The sequence below is a fragment of the Dreissena polymorpha genome, chromosome 2 (genome assembly GCF_020536995.1).
Source record: "Dreissena polymorpha isolate Duluth1 chromosome 2, UMN_Dpol_1.0, whole genome shotgun sequence".
Classification (NCBI taxonomy): domain Eukaryota; kingdom Metazoa; phylum Mollusca; class Bivalvia; order Myida; family Dreissenidae; genus Dreissena; species Dreissena polymorpha.
The window spans coordinates 7577670-7597699 of NC_068356.1; the positions used below are offsets into that span (position 1 = coordinate 7577670).

The window sequence follows — 20030 nt, forward strand, 5'->3', positions numbered from 1 at the left end:
ACAGATAGATTTATCCCCACCACCCTGAGAGCTGCTTGGCTTTGGGGCACTTCCACGCTTTTGTCAATAATCATGCATGTATTTCATGTTTTCCTTGTGTTTTTATCCATTTGCATGACTTATCAGTTGATTAGCACCAGAATTACAACAAGATGGACTTCATTTAGACAGTAAAATATCTTGCAAACTCATTGCTGGTATCTCTCTTGCACCATGATCCAAGTGTTTTTCCACTGTTGTCCAACTTCTCCATCCATGAAGGGTTAAACTTTGTTTTCCCACTAGGCATTTTAGCACTTAGTGTATCTATAATTAAGTTTCAAGCAAAGCTACCCTGATAAAGAAGTATAATAAGATGCTGTTCATTTTGGTGTCTCATCAAATAATTAAGTGGTTTGAGGTCTTCTGTGTATGGATATAAAAATGGTAGATATTGTGCATGTTATATCCTTAAGCAGAAGACCAAATTTATTTAGTGATACACCAACTTGTTGTACAAGATTAATACTAGTATATAAAGCAGTGTCAATGCTCTGCTACAGCTACATTGTGAAACCTTTAAATTGACAATAGGGTGCAGTTATAATAACTTAAGTTACATTCAAAATGACTGGTCATTGCAGAGCAGATTATGCAACTGGAGATAGGACCTTATCACCTGACATCTTTTATGACATCATTGATTGGGCAATGAAACAGTTGCACTACATTGTTTATTCCAGTTTCAAATAATGGTTTTTACATTATTGATTACTTCGCCGGAGTGTAATAATGCCGTTAAATAATTTTAATACTACGCTGTAACACCTTGAAGTTACCTCACTAGCTATGGCATCATTAGACAAGAATTGTGTTTGTCAGAAACACAATGCCCACTATTGCGCCGCTTTGAAATAAAATTTCAATATATCATTTGGCAGGTTTAGAAAATATCTCCCTTTTAAAGCTTATTACTTCCCTTGGATTGTACTTTTTTACTTTTGACCTTGAAGGATGACCTTCACCTTTCACCACTCACAATGTTCAGCTCCATGATATACACATGCATGCCAAATATCAAGTTGCTATCTTCAATATTGCAAAAGTTATGGCCCATATTAAAGTTTTTCGGACAGACACACAGACAGACAGACAGACAAACGGACTGACAGTACAACTGCTATATGAAATTTTATGAAAAAGAAAAAAAACAAAACTGCTATATGCCACCCTACCGGGAGCATAAAAATGTATCGGGACATTTAGGCTCTGTGCATTTATCTTTAATTACTAAACATGATGTACCTATGATATCAATAGAACATCATATCTGTTGTCATGTAATACAGAATTTATTACATTATATTTGTAAATGATGAAAACTCAGCAAAGTATCAGTTTTATCTTTTTCCAATAACTTGTGTAATAAATTCCATATTTCATAACCACTCATACAATACGTGGTATCTCTATATCTCTACATTCCAAACAGCAGTATCATGTAAATATGCATAAGGTTTGGTCAAATTGTTGTCAATAGAGACAAAATAAAACTGGAATAAACAATGGGTGCCCTCAGCTCTTGCATCACTGGGAACTGTGTAAGGTATGTGAAGTCTGCAGTGTACAAATGCTAAGGAAGTAAACAAGGCACTATTGTTACTTAAAAAAAATGTCAATATTTTCAAAAGTTACATAAGAAATAAATATTTATGCTTCCTGAAGAGGTGCTAGAAGACAGTCAGCATGGGTTAATTGTCAGGTCTCATCGAGATGAATGCACATTACCAGGGATACAGTCATGCTATTGATTCATTCATCCTGCAAGTTTACTAAATAAACTCTTTAAAAAAAATATTCTCAATTTAAAATGAAAAAGTAGGAATAGTAGGAAGATTTGGTAAAAAAAAAGGAAAAAGTAGGATCCTGATGAAAAAGTAGGAAATAGTAGGAAAAAGTAGGAAAAAGTATGACCGCTTGACAGCCTGCATCAATTATTCAACAAAACATCGCTTTATAATAAAGTTTATTCGACATTTTAACGAAATCGAAAATGAAGTCTTACCAGTTTCATTCCAGTTTTATATCCCAACACTGTTATTCACATTCATAATATTATAATAATCCATCGTAAACACACAAACTAATCGTTCAATGCTTAAAAAAATATTTAACTGTTAAATAAAAACACTCCAAGTCCGATTTGTTGTTGTCCTTAAATCCAAAGCGTCTAGCTAGGTTCGTCATTTAAATTACGTCACATGAGATACGTCATAAATTGCGTAATCAATTCAAAGAAAATATAAGTACGGGAAGCTGGTTCTTCATAAATTTTAGTGAAGGACCAAAATAGTATGATTTTATGACTCAAAACCTTGGCCCATCTATAATTTAGTATAAAAGTAAGATATATATTATAGACGTTAATACACGGCTGAGCCGGGCCGGGCAGTGATAATCGGCCCCAGGTCGCTCCCTGCGGGCCGATTATCACTGCCCGGCCCGGCTCAGCCGTGTATTATCCTCTAAGTAAGTTTGAACTGACTTTCAAGATGACGTCTTTTTAATGATTTTCGCTATGGAGTAACTTATATTTTCACTCGGAAAGCTTCTTTTTTTATTAAACAAAAATGAATACTCCCTTTCGACGCTACAGTGTTTGAGCTTCCCTCGTTTTTTCGTATCAAGATCGTAGACGTCTGAATAAAAAAAATATTGAAAGAACACCGACCACAAATGTGTTGTTTACCTATGAACCTTCGAGTAATCTGATGTTCTAATATCATTTTCTCTTATAATACCCAGTATTGGCGCATGTTTATTGTAAAATATTACACACAATATGATTACTTTATTTACCCGACGCGGGTTGATTTCTAAAAAATAATGTTTTGTCGAAATTATTTTATTACACCCCTCTTTCTTGAACTGACTTTCTGTGTTTAACAGTCAGGTCCAAAAATATGCCTAAAAGAAAGTCAGTTCCTTATGAGGTGGTAAAATTATTATTAATTGGCATTTAATGAATTAATACGGAAAAAACGCGTCGAGAAAATAAAATTGTCGTGATTTATGTTATCTTTTACAGTCAAAATATGCAAATACTATTTATTTATATGAAAAAAAAATCTAACATGCAAAATCTCGAAGGTAAACTAATTAAACAACACATTTGTTCAAGGTTTTGCTTAATTAACTTTTTTATTCCGACGTCTTTGATCTTGAAACAGGAAGAACATAGCACAAATTCCGAAGAGCCGAAAGGGCGTAAATGTTAGAAAGAAAGATAAATTTAAAGTCGCTAACTGGGTGTTACTCCGTGGCGAAAATTACGAAATCGAAGGAAGTCAGTTCCGACTAACCTCACTAAAACGCAGTCACCTCCTTTTTATATACGTCCCCCAGTAGGCAGTCAGAAAATGATAACATGAAAGTGACGCGTGAATCGAATACTTAAACACATACTTTTATTGTGCTACTGACCTCCTAAGTATCGGAAATCCATAAAAACGAGAAGATGGTAGGTTATTAGGTGGATAGTATATTGAGGAATGCGGTCCATCTATAAACATGGTTAACGATCAAGATAACGATGTATAACCAGATCATTGGCAACAAAACTAGGCGTAAGAGCGATCTTAAAGATGTTTTCTTCGATATAAGAATACAATGCACGCTAAAGGTAGGGTAATATGACAAACGAGTATTATGTGCACGAACAGACTCATGCTTCCCATTGTACTATCGAATGCTTGAATCAATACCTCGTGGTCCTCAATGTGTATTGTTTAATGTTTTAATATAAGTATCACTTTATATAACACGGCCGTAATTAGTAAGCCAAACTGAATTAGTTTTAACAATGCGACCACGTTTCGGTACTTCATTTTTTTAAACATAATTCTTCACTGAGAAGAGAGTATTAATTGTTATGTGATTTCTTGCGTCACGTAAGTGCCCAAGGTACTTGGACATAATTTGATATATAGTTGATAATAATATAAAAAATATTTGATTATGAAATCGTCAAACGTTGTTTCTTCCCTTATGACACGTAACATTATATATCTTTTGGGAAAATACAATATATCAAAGGTTAGATCCTCGTTTTACAATATAGTATATATTGGAGATGAGGAGGGTATTTGGTACCGTAACAATCAATTAATTGGAACATGAAAAACTAATATGAAAAATAATGCTACTGTTGTTACCCATGTTACCTACGTGATGAAAAACAGCTCCAAGCTTTTGCGTATTGATAAAAGTTGAAGTATAAACTATGTTTTCCTAAACATAGATATATTATATGTTACATAAAACAAAAGTTGTGTTTAAATAGTCGAAACAACATTAGAAGGCGATGACGACTACAATTGCATTTGATTTTTTAAGCATTGGGTCGGTTAGCTCTTGGCAAAGTGCATAATAGTAAAGGCCTTAAAATGATTTCGTTCGCCGTCGGGCTGTTCCGCACGTCCATATACCGATTAAATACCGAAACGTTTTATCAAATTCTTAAATATACCATTATCCGAATAGTATAGGTTTCATTTTAAAATATAGTGTAGTCTAGTTCTTTGTTTATCGAACTTGCAATCTCCACAAACGTAATGCGAAAAGGATGATGAATAAGTTGTCAATGTTCAAAGACTTTTAACTAATAGCAGACAAATAAAAACACAACATCAAACGAACAAAACAAACAGAATACTTGTAAGCAAGTAGTTTATTAGTCTACTTTAAAGGCTTCCATGTCAATCTTTCAAAACGGTAAATACGTTTTGAAACAATTAATCTTTCAGCTCTTTCAGCTTATACGATTTCATATTCACCTTCATATTCACCAAAGAATTATTGAACTGTTCCGATTTAGACTAATACTGACGTTATATTTGATATTATGACGTTGTTGTATGTATACTTTAATGATTGTAAACATATTTTGGCTAGCTGGTACATTTGATGTATTGTTTTGTTTGTATTAAAAAAGTGTATCCAATAAAAAAGCTGATATAAGAACTTTACGATCCAGTAAGCAAAGCTCATTATGACAGAAATAGAATATTGCCCACAAGGACATCATTGCTTAATAATAAAAGGGTAAATTTAGACAGTACATGTTTAAGTTATGAAGTTATGTCCGAAGTTATTTTTATTTGAAATGGTATATAATGAACACACAAAAGTAAGTAAAACCTATGATCACGACCTTGGGAAACATTTATTAGAAATATTGGGGGAGGGGTTTTAAACGTTACAAGTGTAAAACGTTTCGGTTGATGACATATCAACAAGCTGTGATATATATAATAGAATAGAACAGAAACAGAACAGAACACGTGTTTTATTATGACTTGCATAATTTACATCGTCAGTATAACAAAACAAACAAAGCATGATTAAGAAGATTCATGTCACGTTAATCACAGCATTTCAGTACCTGCGGTATACAATTCAGTATATACGGTATACCTGGTCTTAATTATAAAACATATTACATTTGATTATGATATACATACACATTGTATTAATTCAACATGTTTAAGTATGTGTCTTTGTTTTACGAGGATGACCTTACATTTAACAATGAGTTTCTTTTATTTAATGCGTGTTTAATAAAAAACAGAAATTTCAATTAATTTGGTTTTTGTTATCAATGCCCAACATTTCCAAAAAAAGTAACATCGATGGGCGTTGCTAATAATACTTTGGTACATATTTCTTGCGTATCTCCTCTAAAAAGAACATATAATATAAAGAAGTGAAACTCCAGCTGCTGGAGCAGTATTGAATTCTTATTATATACAATAAGTTGGTCCTTTATTTAAGGCAAGTGACCGATTGCCGAAACAGTACAAAACAGCACAAAACAGCACAATACAAGACAACATAAACACATATAAGAATAAAGCTGGGGTCACCGCCTTGGAACGGTCAATGCAAAGCATTGGGGTTTAAACCGGTTTTGAACCTCACACTTTGCACAGCAATATTCATGATACATTTAAGGGTAAAAAGAATTTAATCTCATAGCATTGTAACTCAAATAAAACAATAATAAAAGGGAATTAAAACGTATTCAATTTAATACGATTTAATTACTCAATGGTAGGAAAGATACCCGAGCAAGAGAGTTACAACTTTTTGAGGAACGATGAAATGAAACTACGAACACGTGTAAACTACATTCCTTCTTTATAGAAAAAGCTTTAAGAATATAGCGTCATGAAGTTAATATTTCAGATCATCATCGCGCAAATACAGGAAGAAGCAGCAATAATAGGTGTAAACGGTCCATATTACAAGCATGAAACGATATTCATCTTCAATGTCATGTGAATAACAAAATGAACAATAACGCTGCTCACTAGCAATTCTATTTCGACCATATCTATCAGTTTGTATTCTTAGTGGATGAACAGATAGTCGTAATCTACAGAAAAAACATTCTTAGGATGCTAGGTAGTAAATCGAGGTATGGTTGGTAGTGAAAAATGTTTTTGAAAAGTACATATTTAGTAAGAACAGGGTTTTTCTGCATGAGACATACATCTACGGTTTCTACATTATATATCTATGTAAGACATGTTTACGAACGATCTCATTGTTATTTGCACTTTACATGTTCTACTTCATAATGTTGCCAGTACGTTGCTTTGTACTGACGATCATTCATGGCACTTGTGTTCGAAAGCCCGTGATGCACAACGAATGTATAAACCAGAAAAGAGAAAAACAAAGAATGTCAGAACAATATGACTACTGTATACTGACATTGGATGTCGATAAGACTTGTTTGTAGTTTTGCAAAATGTCAATTTTCAAATATTTGTTACATAAATAAATCTTTTGGCATTTCCCGTAAAATGACCACGTGGTCTTAAAGTGAGAATCCTCACCTTTGTAAGCGACAGGCCTCTTAATATAACATCATTTGCATCATTTTTATTTTATTCCGAAATTAAATTGTCAAGTAACACTAAACTATTAACTTGTGTACTGTGTTTGCATTTCTTAAATTGGCTGATTTTATCAACGAATACCTTTGGAGAAAGTATTCACTTTTGCACGTCAACGTTATCTACGAGTGATTAAGACGACATATTAACCTCGTTTTGGAGTGATTTATCTCGACTTCAGATAACTAGGAATACTTGAAGTACTTGAATACACCGCTGCATCCGCCTACTTGGGATTAACGTAAGTGTTGTTTTAAATTTAGAAATCAATTAAGTTCCTTTTTATAACACAGAGTTTCGAAGCGGAAATATTTATTTGGTACTCAATGGTTGTGTGCAATAACCTTTGATGTATACATGTACATTAAAATCATGACCGACAAAAAGACAAATGCACCCTGTGTTTATCTTGATTGAATGAAATATTCGGATAACAAGTTAGTTTATTTAGCGATTTAATTTGTTTAAAATGGTTTACGACAGGTTATTTAACACCATTATTATTAAAATATGACAATGAACACCACATCAATTTTACAAACTGTACATAGTGCATATTACAAAAATCTTTTGATCTCTGTTTCAACGTCAAAATACGTATCTAATTTTCACATCACTTAGTTTTATGCATTTTGCAGCATATTGACTTTCACATTTAATTGTATAAATGTGTAATTCGAGAACCATTATTTTCCAATCAACAAACGAAAGCAAAATGACTTCACTGGATATCCCCAAATTGTAATTTAGGATGTAATTTAAGTGAAAGCGACGGTGTACAATTCTGAAATATAATGAACGATTGTTACAAGTTTGTGTACGTTTCACCTGTTTTCGACCTTTCCCGTATCCAAGTACGATAGTGAAGTTATGTTTCAAGACCTTGAAAGAAACCAGTGAAAAAATGTTGTCATGAACAACACAAATACTTCTTAAGTTGCATGCGCGTGATTAAAAAGCTTGGATGTTTGCAAATGTTTTACCGCATTTTAGCTACGTTTATGTTTCTATAGATTAACTGTATGACTTAGATATCTTAATTGCGTATCTCTTAATACCGATTTCTTCAAAATAATTATCTACATCATAAAAAAAGAATTAAAAAAATATGTGTTTGTTCTGATTTTTTAAAATGAAGAAACTATTTTTATTCTTATATAATAACATTGAAATGAAGGTTTAAATGTTGTTGTTGTTTATGCCGTTTTCACTTGTTAGTTGCATAACTACCGTATATTTAAACACCAATTGTGTTCGTAGATAAAAATTATACATCATATGTGTTCTCATATGACTAATTATGATTTTATTTCGCCGTCGAAATATATTTATGTTTTCATTTGAGTAAGACGCAGTTTCCTTTCCACATATTCATGTCACACGTTTAGTTCCGCGTAATGCGAAAATGTGTCTTATGGTGTAGGTAGTCAGCGTAGTTTAAACTCAACCTGCGCGATTGCTAAGTCTGAGCTAGTCTTGCCGCATATGGGTGAATTAACGTTTGTCAGTAGCCTCTTCTGACTGAAAGGAACGACGTTTAACCCATTTATGCCTAGTGGACTCTCTCATCCTTTTAAATTGGAACAATTTATTTCCAGAATTAGGGATGTCTAGTATATTTATTCCTATATTTAGAATATTTCTTATAGAAATTCATTTATGCAAACAGCGCAGACCCTGATGAGACGCCGCATCATGCGGCGTCTCATCTGGGTCTACGCTGTTTGCCAAGGCCTTTTTTCTAGACGCTAGGCATAAATGGGTTTAAAGTGCTTACCGCCAAGGTCGCACAATTATAAATAAAAAATTCCCCTCTCATCGTGACACTATTCTTCTATCGTGTTATTTTAGAGAACAATACTGAGTCATAAACACAAGGATTTTGTTGATAGTTCATTCTGTCTTACTCGACGATTTACAGCCAATATAAAATTCGGATGTATTCATTCGGGTTTAGAAGTAGAAAAAGTTCTCAACATTTTATGGGCTGTTGAGAAAAATTATTTAAGGTGAAAAGCTGGGTTAAACAGCTACGCCAAGTCATTAAAAATATTTAAACAAAACCTATTTAAATATATTCATTTTTATGGAGGACCCGTGAATACTCTAAAAACGGTTACATTTGTTTATTAATAGGAACAGTTGGCATATAAACCGTGAACTTCCGGCGGCTCAGCGAATACTAATGAAATCGCCACGTGGACTGTTCTGCTGGGAAATTGTTGATTAGCATTTAACCATGAAGTTTATAAAAACATTGTGTTGCCAGATTGTTTACATAATTAATACTCTGTTAAAAGAGCATAAATTTTACCATGCTCTTGTTTATACTGCAGAAAATTGATTTCATTAATAGATGTTTGACATTTAAAAAGCTTTGATAGACTAGCAGTTTTAGTTTACTTTTTGGTTTTATAGAGAAAAGATATACGTGGAAATATTTTTGATAGAAACAATAGAAACAATAAAAAATAGTTGTTTAATGCTATTTATGATAAGTATAGTATTGTGTGAAATACATGTTTTTAAATAACAATACAGTGTTAATAAAAGTATTACATAGTGAAAAGTGCATTAGTGTTTGTGTCTTATTTTCCTGAGGTGGATTAAAAAGAGCCTATAGAACATCGACTCTATAATATATTGGTAAACATTTATGCTTGTATTCTTGATTGAATACATGGAAATGTACAATGACTGTTTCAGAGTAAAATCGTGGTCTTACGCTACAGTTTAATATTATATCGCGCAATCCCAATTGTAACGGTTTGATCAGTTCAATGGGATTGCCCGGTGAATTAGACCTTACATCAACACATAACGAACACTTTTCTTAGAAAATTTTCAAGTGATATGGCTCGTGAACAATTCATTAGGATAGTGTTTCTTAGAAGACTTCTAAGGCTGGCCGAAACATCGCTACATGCACACATATAGAATAAAAACGGATATATCTATCACACGACATTCATCGATGACATCTTACCAATTGTTTAATACATTCAATTAAAAAATATCCATAATGAGAGGGGATGAACGTTTTGCCATTAAAGCTTTTTTAACATTAACCTGGCCGAATTAAACACTTTTACGTTTTAATTATGTTCTATACCCGATTAACGCGTTAAAAATATAGGGTAAATAAAACAAATTATATATATATATATATATATATATATATATATATATATATATATATATATATATATATATATATATAGTTATATATATATATATATATATATATATATATATATATATATATATATCTATATATATATATATATATATATATATATATATATATATATATATATATAGTTATATTTTAATAACAATGCTATATATATAATATGATCTTAACCCATATACATTGTGAAACTACGGCCTTTTTCTCTTTTTTTTAATTTTACTGTGTTTCACAATCCCTCATTGCCTTTTTTACCTATGCTGGGGTTAACATAGGTTTAACCCTTTCAAAAAAAATTTAACTCAGATTATAATTATTATTATGGTAAAATTGTGTTTAATAAAATACGGCTTCAAATTATTGTTTAACTTTGAATGTTACTTCCTTCTTGGCCGCATGTGTGGTTATAAACTTCCTGTTTACCTCATTTAAGCATACTACTTTTAGTAAACATAATCGCCACCTTAGTTTAGTCTACGATTATCATTCGCGTCAGGAAGATTTAAAACCGAAGTGTTGATTCAATGGTGAAAACCGTAAACTATAAATCACTTAAATATACAGCTTTTGATGTTGTTATGACAGTGTCAAACTTTCGTAAATCTTAACACAAACTGAAAAAACTGCATCATGGACACTAAATACGAAGGCTACGTAGAGAAATCTGTAGGGGTGAGTACATTTAAATGAATTATACTGAAAGAACATTTATATTTAAAATAACCACACATACTTGGTTGAAAAGAATTACGATTACCTTTCCTTACGAACTTGCGATTTCATAATATATAACCTATATTACAGATAATATTACACAAATACTGAGGGAATAAATATCGTTCACTCGTTTGTATACACGTTTTTTCTTAATTTTATAAAGAAGTATGAAAGTGTATTCAATTGATTGCATGTATTTGTGTGTGTTGTGTTCACAAGTCATACTTTGGAAAATGTGCCTGATTTTCTACAATACCGTTTTCATCATTGATCTGATATTGACTGCATGCAGTGGCGTTAAAGATTGACAAGATTTGTTATTTAACCATGAATGTGTTTGGGTGAAAGCTAATAAACAGATCGATACACAACTGCTCCACTATCGTCTGTATACCTGTATACCTGTTTTACTTCAGTTACTTACATGTGTATTTGTAGCCCAGACAAAATGTCAAACACTTTGAATTCGGATCAATGCGCAAGATAACATTCTTTCATACGATGTAAATAAAACATGTAGCAGTGGATGCGATCATCTAAGTATTTATTTTATCTGCACCAACCGAAGATGTTTGTTTGGATTTTAGTAAATTTTGTTACTGTTGTACAAATATATATATTTCATTCGCTAAATTAAGTCATAATTATTTTCTAAATGGTAAAAATAACTATTAAAGCGACGCTAGAGATATTTACATGCCTAACGTAGCTTATCCAACGTTCTTAAATAAAAAATATATGCTTTTAAATGTTTGATCGAATGTCTCTGAATTTTAACCGATACAGAAGTAACGCTTCAAATGGACACGTTTAGAAGTTATTTGAATCTTGCGAAACTTTAAGTTTGTGAAATCTTTTGAGGAAACACATTTTATTTTTCCTTTCAAATAAAAAACCCCAACATACAATCAAAATGTTGCAATAATATTTCCTCATCAAATTGTATAACTCTTCATGGAATTAATGAACGATTTCTATTAAATAAAAATTGAATCATTTGTAAATCATGAACAGATAAACCGGTAGTAAAGCACATGTTGAAGTATGACCCATATTGATATGTTGAGGGCAGTGGATATTCATATTGCTAAAATACACCATACCTTCGTCGAAGGGTTTGCATGAAAACGTTTATGTCATAAAATATTTAGATTTTACGAAGGCGTAACTGTTGTAAGTCGTAAAGCTGTTGATGCAATGCTATTAGTCTTTAACAAATAAATGTTTAACTCCTTCCAAACGAAGTTTCCATTTGCTTAGATCGCATGAATGTTACTATTTTAAAGTTTTGCGCATACTTGTAATTTGAGACAATATATGAATGAAAGTGAGCTATTTAAGACATCAGATATAAGTTACTTATATTAACATATTGTTGAAAATATATATCTTCAGTTTGAGAAAATAATACGTCCGCAGGCATAGCCTCTTTTTCAAAACATTTTTCATGAAACATGAAATTTTCCTTATTTTTGTATTTAGTGTCGTCCTTTTCGCAATGCATCTTAAAATAGGACATTTTATTAACATCCTCTTATTATTATTAATTCATGTTAATATTAATGTAATATGTATGTGTGCAAGTCAGAATAATTTATCTTAACGTAGTATTTATAAAATTTACATGTACCTGTTACACAATTTTTCTCACTGAGGCAAACTGTTTCTTAGAGTTCAGGTGTTGTTTTGTGTATATTTCCAGGTGTTCAAAAACAAGTCAAAAATCTGGATGGTTCTTGGCGAGTCGTCGCTGGCATTTTTTAAGGACCAGAAGGTAACAACACAAGTCGAGAAGTACATGAATTCACTTTGTACAGCAAACCGAACAAAACGAGGGAATTTGTTTATAACTTATAGACGCTTCATACATAAAATGATATCCTTTAAAACAATAATTCGCGCGAAACATATATCACATATTTTAAAGCCCATAAACACTCAAAATCAACGAATATTTCATAGAATATTTCGATAAAAGTTAACATATAATAAATGTTCCTTTAAGCAATAGCCGACATTTCAACGCTAGACGTGGTCTTGTTACATAGATTAAACAGGATGCAAAATGCTTGTTTGTGGGACAATATATAGAACTCATGTTAAAGTACAAAGTAAGTGTGCGTGTGTCGTATGAATAGATATGGTTGCAGGAAATTAAAATAGCATGTTGGGCCAAAAACAACAACACCCGAGCAGTTTGCATCTCGTTAAATCTGTGTTACCATTCCACATCTAGCGTTGAAATGTTGGGTTATTTCTATAAGGTACACTGCTTTTTGTATGGGTTTACTTTATTTTACGATTTTTTAAAAATGTTTGTTGATTTTTGAGAACTTATGTTACTTTAAGCTGAATCTTCAAAGTCAATACATAAGTGTGAGAAAATCAAAATAACGATACAATTGTTTAAGATAATAGAAGTTAAATATTGACTTTTGTACAATTAGCATTGTTGGTCAATACTTTAAGTTTACAGGATTGCATAGAAGATTGTAGACAGAAATTTTAGTTAATTTATATTATTTTATCATATTCTCAATCTAAATTACATAAAATACATAAAAATTCGAGATTTACAGAAAATAGTTTCTATGAAAACTGTGAATGTTGATACTCCGATAGCGCTTTGTAATACGATACTATATCATGCTATTGATATACTTTCGACCATTATGTGCTTACTTGTGCTGAAATCCCCGACAAGAAAAAAAGCATGTTGTGACATCCGTGAACGTTTCAGGCTGATGCATTTGGCTGCGAATGTATACATATAAAACACCGACGTAAATGATAGACCTTGAGGGCAAGTGTCTGGTTTGTTTTCTGTACTTAACACCATGTTTATCTGTCTAATTGAGATCATTTTCATCGCAGTTGACAGCATCCACACTGTTCTTTACGGCCCTAAAGCACTAATGTTCTAATGGAAGTTGATAAATAATCAAGTGCATTTCAAAAACCGTGTTTTGATGCAGGGGTGCGTATTGCTTGATATTGTTTTGTTTTTTCCCCACCGCATATCGTACAAATCGTACGGGTCTGTTACACATTTCTTAAAGGCATGTAAAGCGGGAATTTTTTTTTATCTTTCTAGACGCAAAGTAGCATTGGAATTTCACATTTTTTCGGTTCTTGTAAAAATAAACGTGACATCTAAATGAAAACCATTTATATGACATAGTCAAGAGTTCCTCATTAATACTTTTTAATTTTGCGACCGTCGTAATGGGGTGGAAAATTCGGGCCCTAATTGGAATATAGTGTAGATAGGAATTCGTTAAGTGAAAGATTTTACAAACTTTTTATTATGACGTCACAATATTTTAATGTTTCATTGTCATTATAGGATTAGGGAAATCATATTGATGTGAATATTTTATGTCTTGTTCCCGTGTCTGTCATACTAATGTATCGCGAGCACTGACTGTCTTTATCGGCATCAACTTTCTAAATAACATTAACCGAATTCCATTTTTTTTCTACATTTTTCAAGAGATCGTTTACGTGATTGTCTCGGAAATATATGAACTTCTATCGGTATCGTAACGATACAAAGTTCTCATTATTACGGTTAATGCCTCCATTAGTACGCTTTATGCGCTCACAAAAAATATAAGCCTCAGTTGGTTATCAAAAATAGATCTTTGTATATTCTCGCTCGAAAACTTCATTCAACGAAGCCTAAGCACTTGTAATTTACATGAATACAATGGGTATGGAGGATAATGCATGCTTATTATCTTGGTATAAGTCATACTCTTAGTATAATGAATTGAAATAATTGAACGTAATTCAAAAGTACCTAAGTAACTCTAAACCGATTGAATGAAATGACCTTTGCTCAAATTGTTATCTTGATCTATTCAAATTTGCTCTAATTATATTTATTATTATATTTAATGTGAATGCACTCTTCATATAAACTTAATAATGAATTGTTCTACGGTGAAACGGGAAGCGGAAGAAAGGACATGTTTTAAAGGGAAATTATTTGTATATTTAAGACATGAAATAAGGAAGAAACTTAATCAAATCCATAATTTCTAAACCTGTAACAGTCCTCGTTTTTTATGTAAATTTTAGTTTTTGTTTCCTGCTCATATGCCAATTCGTAGTATTAAAAAAAATAAGACTCATTAAAATTCGTTGAATCTCTAATCAACAATACTTTAAACACGATAACAATTGAACAAGAGCATGCCTTGCATATTTTAACTTGCTGGTCTTCACATTGCATGAAAGTAAAACGTAATAAACGCATTGAATTAAGAAATTCATAAGGAAACTAAATTATGTTATCGTGTTTTTGTCTTTATATTCGACATGCCGTAACACGTTAAGGAAATCTTAACGGCTTTTACATCTTACATTTCTCGGTTTTAAACTAAAGAATTAACACGTTAATTAATAATTTACGTAATGCTTGATTAGGTGAAAGCTCTTTTATATCGTCACATAGGTCATAATGAATTATTTTACTTAAGTTTATAAGCCTATTTCTTTATAGTGAAATCGTAGTTCCCCTTACGTACTTGTATAATTTAGAAATCGATATGAAAAAAACCCAACTAATTTAAGTATGTTTTGCTGATGTTTATAATATGTTGGTTTGTTATGTTTTACTGTTTTCCTTGTACAAAGAAAATTATGACGTGTTCAACGATGTGTATCGTAATGTTTTATATCTCTGTTGCTATGTAATTTACTGACATCACCATTGTTCTAATTATCTGATAAGTCCTATATTTCGTTTCGATCACAGTTTGTTAGCGTGTTGCTATGATATTGATTAGTAAAAACATCATTTTGAATGAAAAATAATCAAATTTTAGCGAAAAATCAATTTCTCTAAAAAAGCACTATCAAATATATAACAAGGTATTGAACTCAAAATGACCCGAAAATAGGGTGCATCTATTTGAACAGCCACGACTTCATAAATTGTGCAGCTATTTTCATGAACTCAGCCTTATAAAACGCAGAAATGAATGTCCTTTCTGGAAACGTAAATATCTTGTAATTTATCTACAAATGCTGGGTCAAATTATAAGAAATAACATGATACACAACTCGCGTTGCACTGAAATGCTGTGTTTAGATCGCACTATAAAAATTATACATGCATTACAGTTTCGGCATTGGAAATTTGCGTTTGCTGTACTACAGAAATAAATGAATAAGTTATGACAGAAAAGAAAACATGAGAGTATTTTTTGTTTAATTAATATACGTAAAACAATAATGGCTTAATGACTCAAATGCAAGTATTTATAGGGATAATTATATCATTCACGATATTTTTAACGATTATAAAAGTCGTCTTTATTCTGTTACTCATGAAATACATTCTATTTTGTATATACAAAATATATATTTTAACATTGGCACAGTTATTATGGTATTTATGTTATTGGGACCATTTCATGCTATCTATTGAACATAAATTCAACCATTCTCTTTACGAATTCTGAAAACATTTTAGTCTTGCAAGTTCAACACAAATTATCAATCAATAAGAAACGGAAATGACGCTGGTACAATTGTACAATAATTTAATTAATTCTACAGAAAACATGATTTGAAAATATATTTATCGAGTACCAATCTGTGAACTTTACTGGGGTAAAAGATCGTTTGTTTGTCTTTTCAGAGTGAATCCTGTATTGGATCCATTGATTTAACGGAAATAACGGACGTCAAATCTATTGACGAAAGTTCGTTTGTGATTATTACGTCCACGAAGACATACACATTTGTGAGTGCAATTGCTTGATTGGAAGCATATATATATATATATATATATATATATATATATATATATATATATATATATATATATATATATATATGTATATATATATATATATATATCTATATATATATATATATATATGTATATATATATATATATATATATATATATATATATAGTATACACGTATCTTACAAACAAAGGGAAAATTGTCGCACACAATTAACGAGTGCGCGTGTTGTAATTAATATTGGTTGCATATATTTTGCGTTATTTTGTATTCAACGGGATTGTCTTAATAACACTTTAAATTTGCAGACTCCTTGTACAAAAGGAAATGTGGTCGAGTGGATTTGTGCAATAAAGAAGTGTGTTAACAGGTATTAACATGTTCTATATAAATGTGTTATTATCGTAACAGTGGATAAGTTATTTTATAGACTATATTTTTTACAAAAAGTACTTTCAAGAGAGACTGTTTAATAATGAACATGCATGTCAGTAATAAAATAAAATAATTTTCCGCCGTTATACTTTCACTTAGTAAAGAGGCTTAAAACTAAATAAACAAGTTTAATTTATAAGTGGGCTAAATCATGACCTAGTTAACATTGTTTATTTTCAAAACAAGTGTGAAAACATATTAATTAATAACGTTGCAGCTGAAAGAGCGTTGATCAAGAAGTAAACGACATTAGGCTTCACTTTAATTAATAAGATGGATGTGCTTTACATTTCAGAGATACACAAATTCAACAAAATTCAACAAAATCTGTCGTAGAAGAGATACACACCGTTCTTCCGGAGGCGCAATCTAGCATCTTTGGAGTGAAGCTTAAATCGACAAAACTTTCACGATCATCTAGTGAAAGCGAATCTCGTAACAGTCTGCAAGAAGGAGATGCGAAAAGAAGTAATGTTAATGCAACTTCTTCTCATAATGACTGCCCTGTTCAGTTAGAATTGTCTGAAGGGGAGCCAGACAAGAAGGCGACCGGTAAAGTAACTGAAGTTTCAATTACCCGATCATGGTCTGAAAGCATCAACAAAACTGTAGACTATACAGCTGAATGTAGAAGTACAGATAACACTAAAGAGGAGTCCAAACAAACATCAACAAGTAACATGAAATACTTCGACACGACTTTCATTGAGGTTGACACGAATAACAAACCAACAGCTACGTATGCAACTGACAATACAGGCCAAAATAAATCAATGGAAGAGATTAATTCTCCAGCGAGTTATGAATTACCTGTAAACTGTTGTAAAAACATTACGGAACAGAAACGAGATAACAGACCATTGTTTCAAACATTTGAAATAACCAATAGCCAAACCAAATGCAATTCAGAAACCATTCCGATGCACGCAAACAACGTAGATCGATCAAACGAATGGACGTGCAGTACGGGCCTTCTCGCCGACCAAACACTAGAAGCATCAGAGGCACAGGATGACGAAGAAAATATAAAACATGATAATGGCATAATGGAAAATTGTAATTCTCCTCTTGCAGCGGAAAGTGAAACGACATCAAGTAAATGGAAATCTGAACAGTCATCGCCAAGCGAGCTGTCTAAATTAGTTTCAGTGACAGCTTTAATAAAAAGCAGCAACAGTGAAAATAATGATGTATCCAAAGTTCAAATGCGCAGACCGTTGAGTGGACTGAATGAATCCGATGAGCTAACAAAGTCCAAAAACAAGAAGCATAACAACCATTTAACTGAAGAAGTTGACATGTCTGAGGTTGTAATGCGAAATTCATATAGAACGTCAAGAAATAAGAGTTACAGAGCTGAGCAATCAATAGGAGCTTCAGGTGTACAACAAAATGTTTCAGAAGCGACTTCGACTGTGGAATATAACGGCCCTTATACATCTGCAGATGATGAGCAAAGCAAAACAGACGACAAAAGCAAGGAAGATGAAGTATTACTTGCCGATGATGTCTTTGCTAATATTTTTGACACGGAAGAGAGCGCTGTTCAAATGCCTATGTCTAGTTCAACAGGAGTTTACAGGGTGGCTATTGAAAAACTGAAGAGATATCTCGTAGAACATCGGAACGGTTTTGAATATGACGTTGATCGCTCTGTGCACGGATCTGTTGATCGATTGAGACAATACTTTAAAATCAGGCAATAGTGTGGTCATCACAATGGCCAAAATCACAGAATAGCGGCCGAAAATGGTTAAACAGGCAATGTAATTCATTAGATCACATGCAAACATACTACCTTAATTCAGACAAGAACTATTGATGTCATGCGACCATTATACTTGACAACTTATGACATAATCATTTTTATAACAATTGTAACTATATATAAGAAATAACATTATTACATTTTTTATATTATATTAAATTTATATCATAATGGTGCACTAAACATTTCATGCGCTTTTGTTGTTGTTTCTTGACAAACAGGATAAATCATTTCATTGTGTTGTAATGTCATTCAAACAGGCTTGCTGAAGTTACAACGCGATCTAAGCACGTGTTTGCATATGCTCGGTTAAAAGACAATATAAGGAAACAACACACATTCACTTGATACATTAATACAAAACATATATTTGACTTAAGAGAAATATATATATAGACACACACTATTGCTATTTTATTTAATAAACTAGCGAACAAACAAAAGAAAACACGAGATAACCTTGTGTCGCAGGCAATCAAAACTCTTGATTTTACTCGACCATAATTGAATATGAAAGAACTAAAGCAGTTGCAAATATGCACGCGTCGTAATCAATTACTGTGGTTATTTTCAAATGAAAAGTTATATAATGCGGTAACCGAGAAATATACCTATATAATGGTCATAAATAAGTGAAAAATAAGGTGTCCTTAGTGATGATAGATATTATTGTATACCAAATGAATATGCCAGCAATATGACATATATCGTTGAAATGTTGGCTCTATGTATAAGGAACATTGAGTTTGTATTTGTTTACTGTTTTCTCGAAATATTATACGAAGTATGCGTTGATGTTGAGTGTTAATGGGCTTTTAGTAAGATCGAATAAGAATCGTCTTAACTGTTTTATTTAGCCTGGTTACAATTCAACACCAACAACCAGAAACAAATGCAGTACACAATTTTGTTTTCCGGACAGTTGAAAAGGCAAAGGACGATATATTATATGCAATTTAACGAGAGAGATGACAACATATATTTTTACGAAATAAGCTTGTCTTGCTAACGATTCCCAACAGTAAGAGCCTTTGGATCAATCAATCGCAAGCTGCACATATAGAGCAAGAAAGTAATGAAGTGTACGAGTTACAATATCGTCTTTGCTCAACTAAATTTCCGATAATGTTGTTTTAGCACATTGATGTTATATTTAATCGGTTGTTATAAGATGCAACGTTGTGCGAAAAGATTATTATTTAAGATGTCAGCAATGA

The 20030-nt window shown here is 32.0% G+C and overlaps 1 protein-coding gene across 2 annotated transcripts; it reads left to right on the plus strand.

The window, feature by feature from the left end:
- The first annotated feature begins 7091 nt into the window (after positions 1-7091).
- Positions 7092-19662, plus strand: LOC127865759 (uncharacterized). Of its 2 annotated transcripts, none has more exons than XM_052405706.1 (5): positions 7092-7182; positions 12551-12622; positions 16499-16603; positions 16919-16980; positions 17341-19662. In XM_052405706.1, exons 2-5 carry the CDS (start codon positions 12578-12580, stop codon positions 18749-18751), a joined length of 1623 nt encoding a protein of 540 aa, XP_052261666.1. In that variant the 5' UTR covers positions 7092-7182; positions 12551-12577; the 3' UTR covers positions 18752-19662. The 2 variants fall into 2 exon arrangements, with proteins under 2 accessions (XP_052261666.1, XP_052261665.1); XM_052405705.1 differs by lacking the exon at positions 7092-7182 and adding an exon at positions 10568-10803.
- Positions 19663-20030: the final 368 nt, after the last annotated feature.

Coding starts and splice junctions, on each gene's coding strand:
- LOC127865759 (XM_052405705.1), top strand. CDS start 10,762: ATGGACACTAAATACGAAGGCTACGTAGAGAAATCTGTAGGG. Junction 10,804..12,550: donor ACGTAGAGAAATCTGTAGGG/GTGAGTACATTT, acceptor GTATATTTCCAG/GTGTTCAAAAACAAGTCAAA. Junction 12,623..16,498: donor CATTTTTTAAGGACCAGAAG/GTAACAACACAA, acceptor TTGTCTTTTCAG/AGTGAATCCTGTATTGGATC.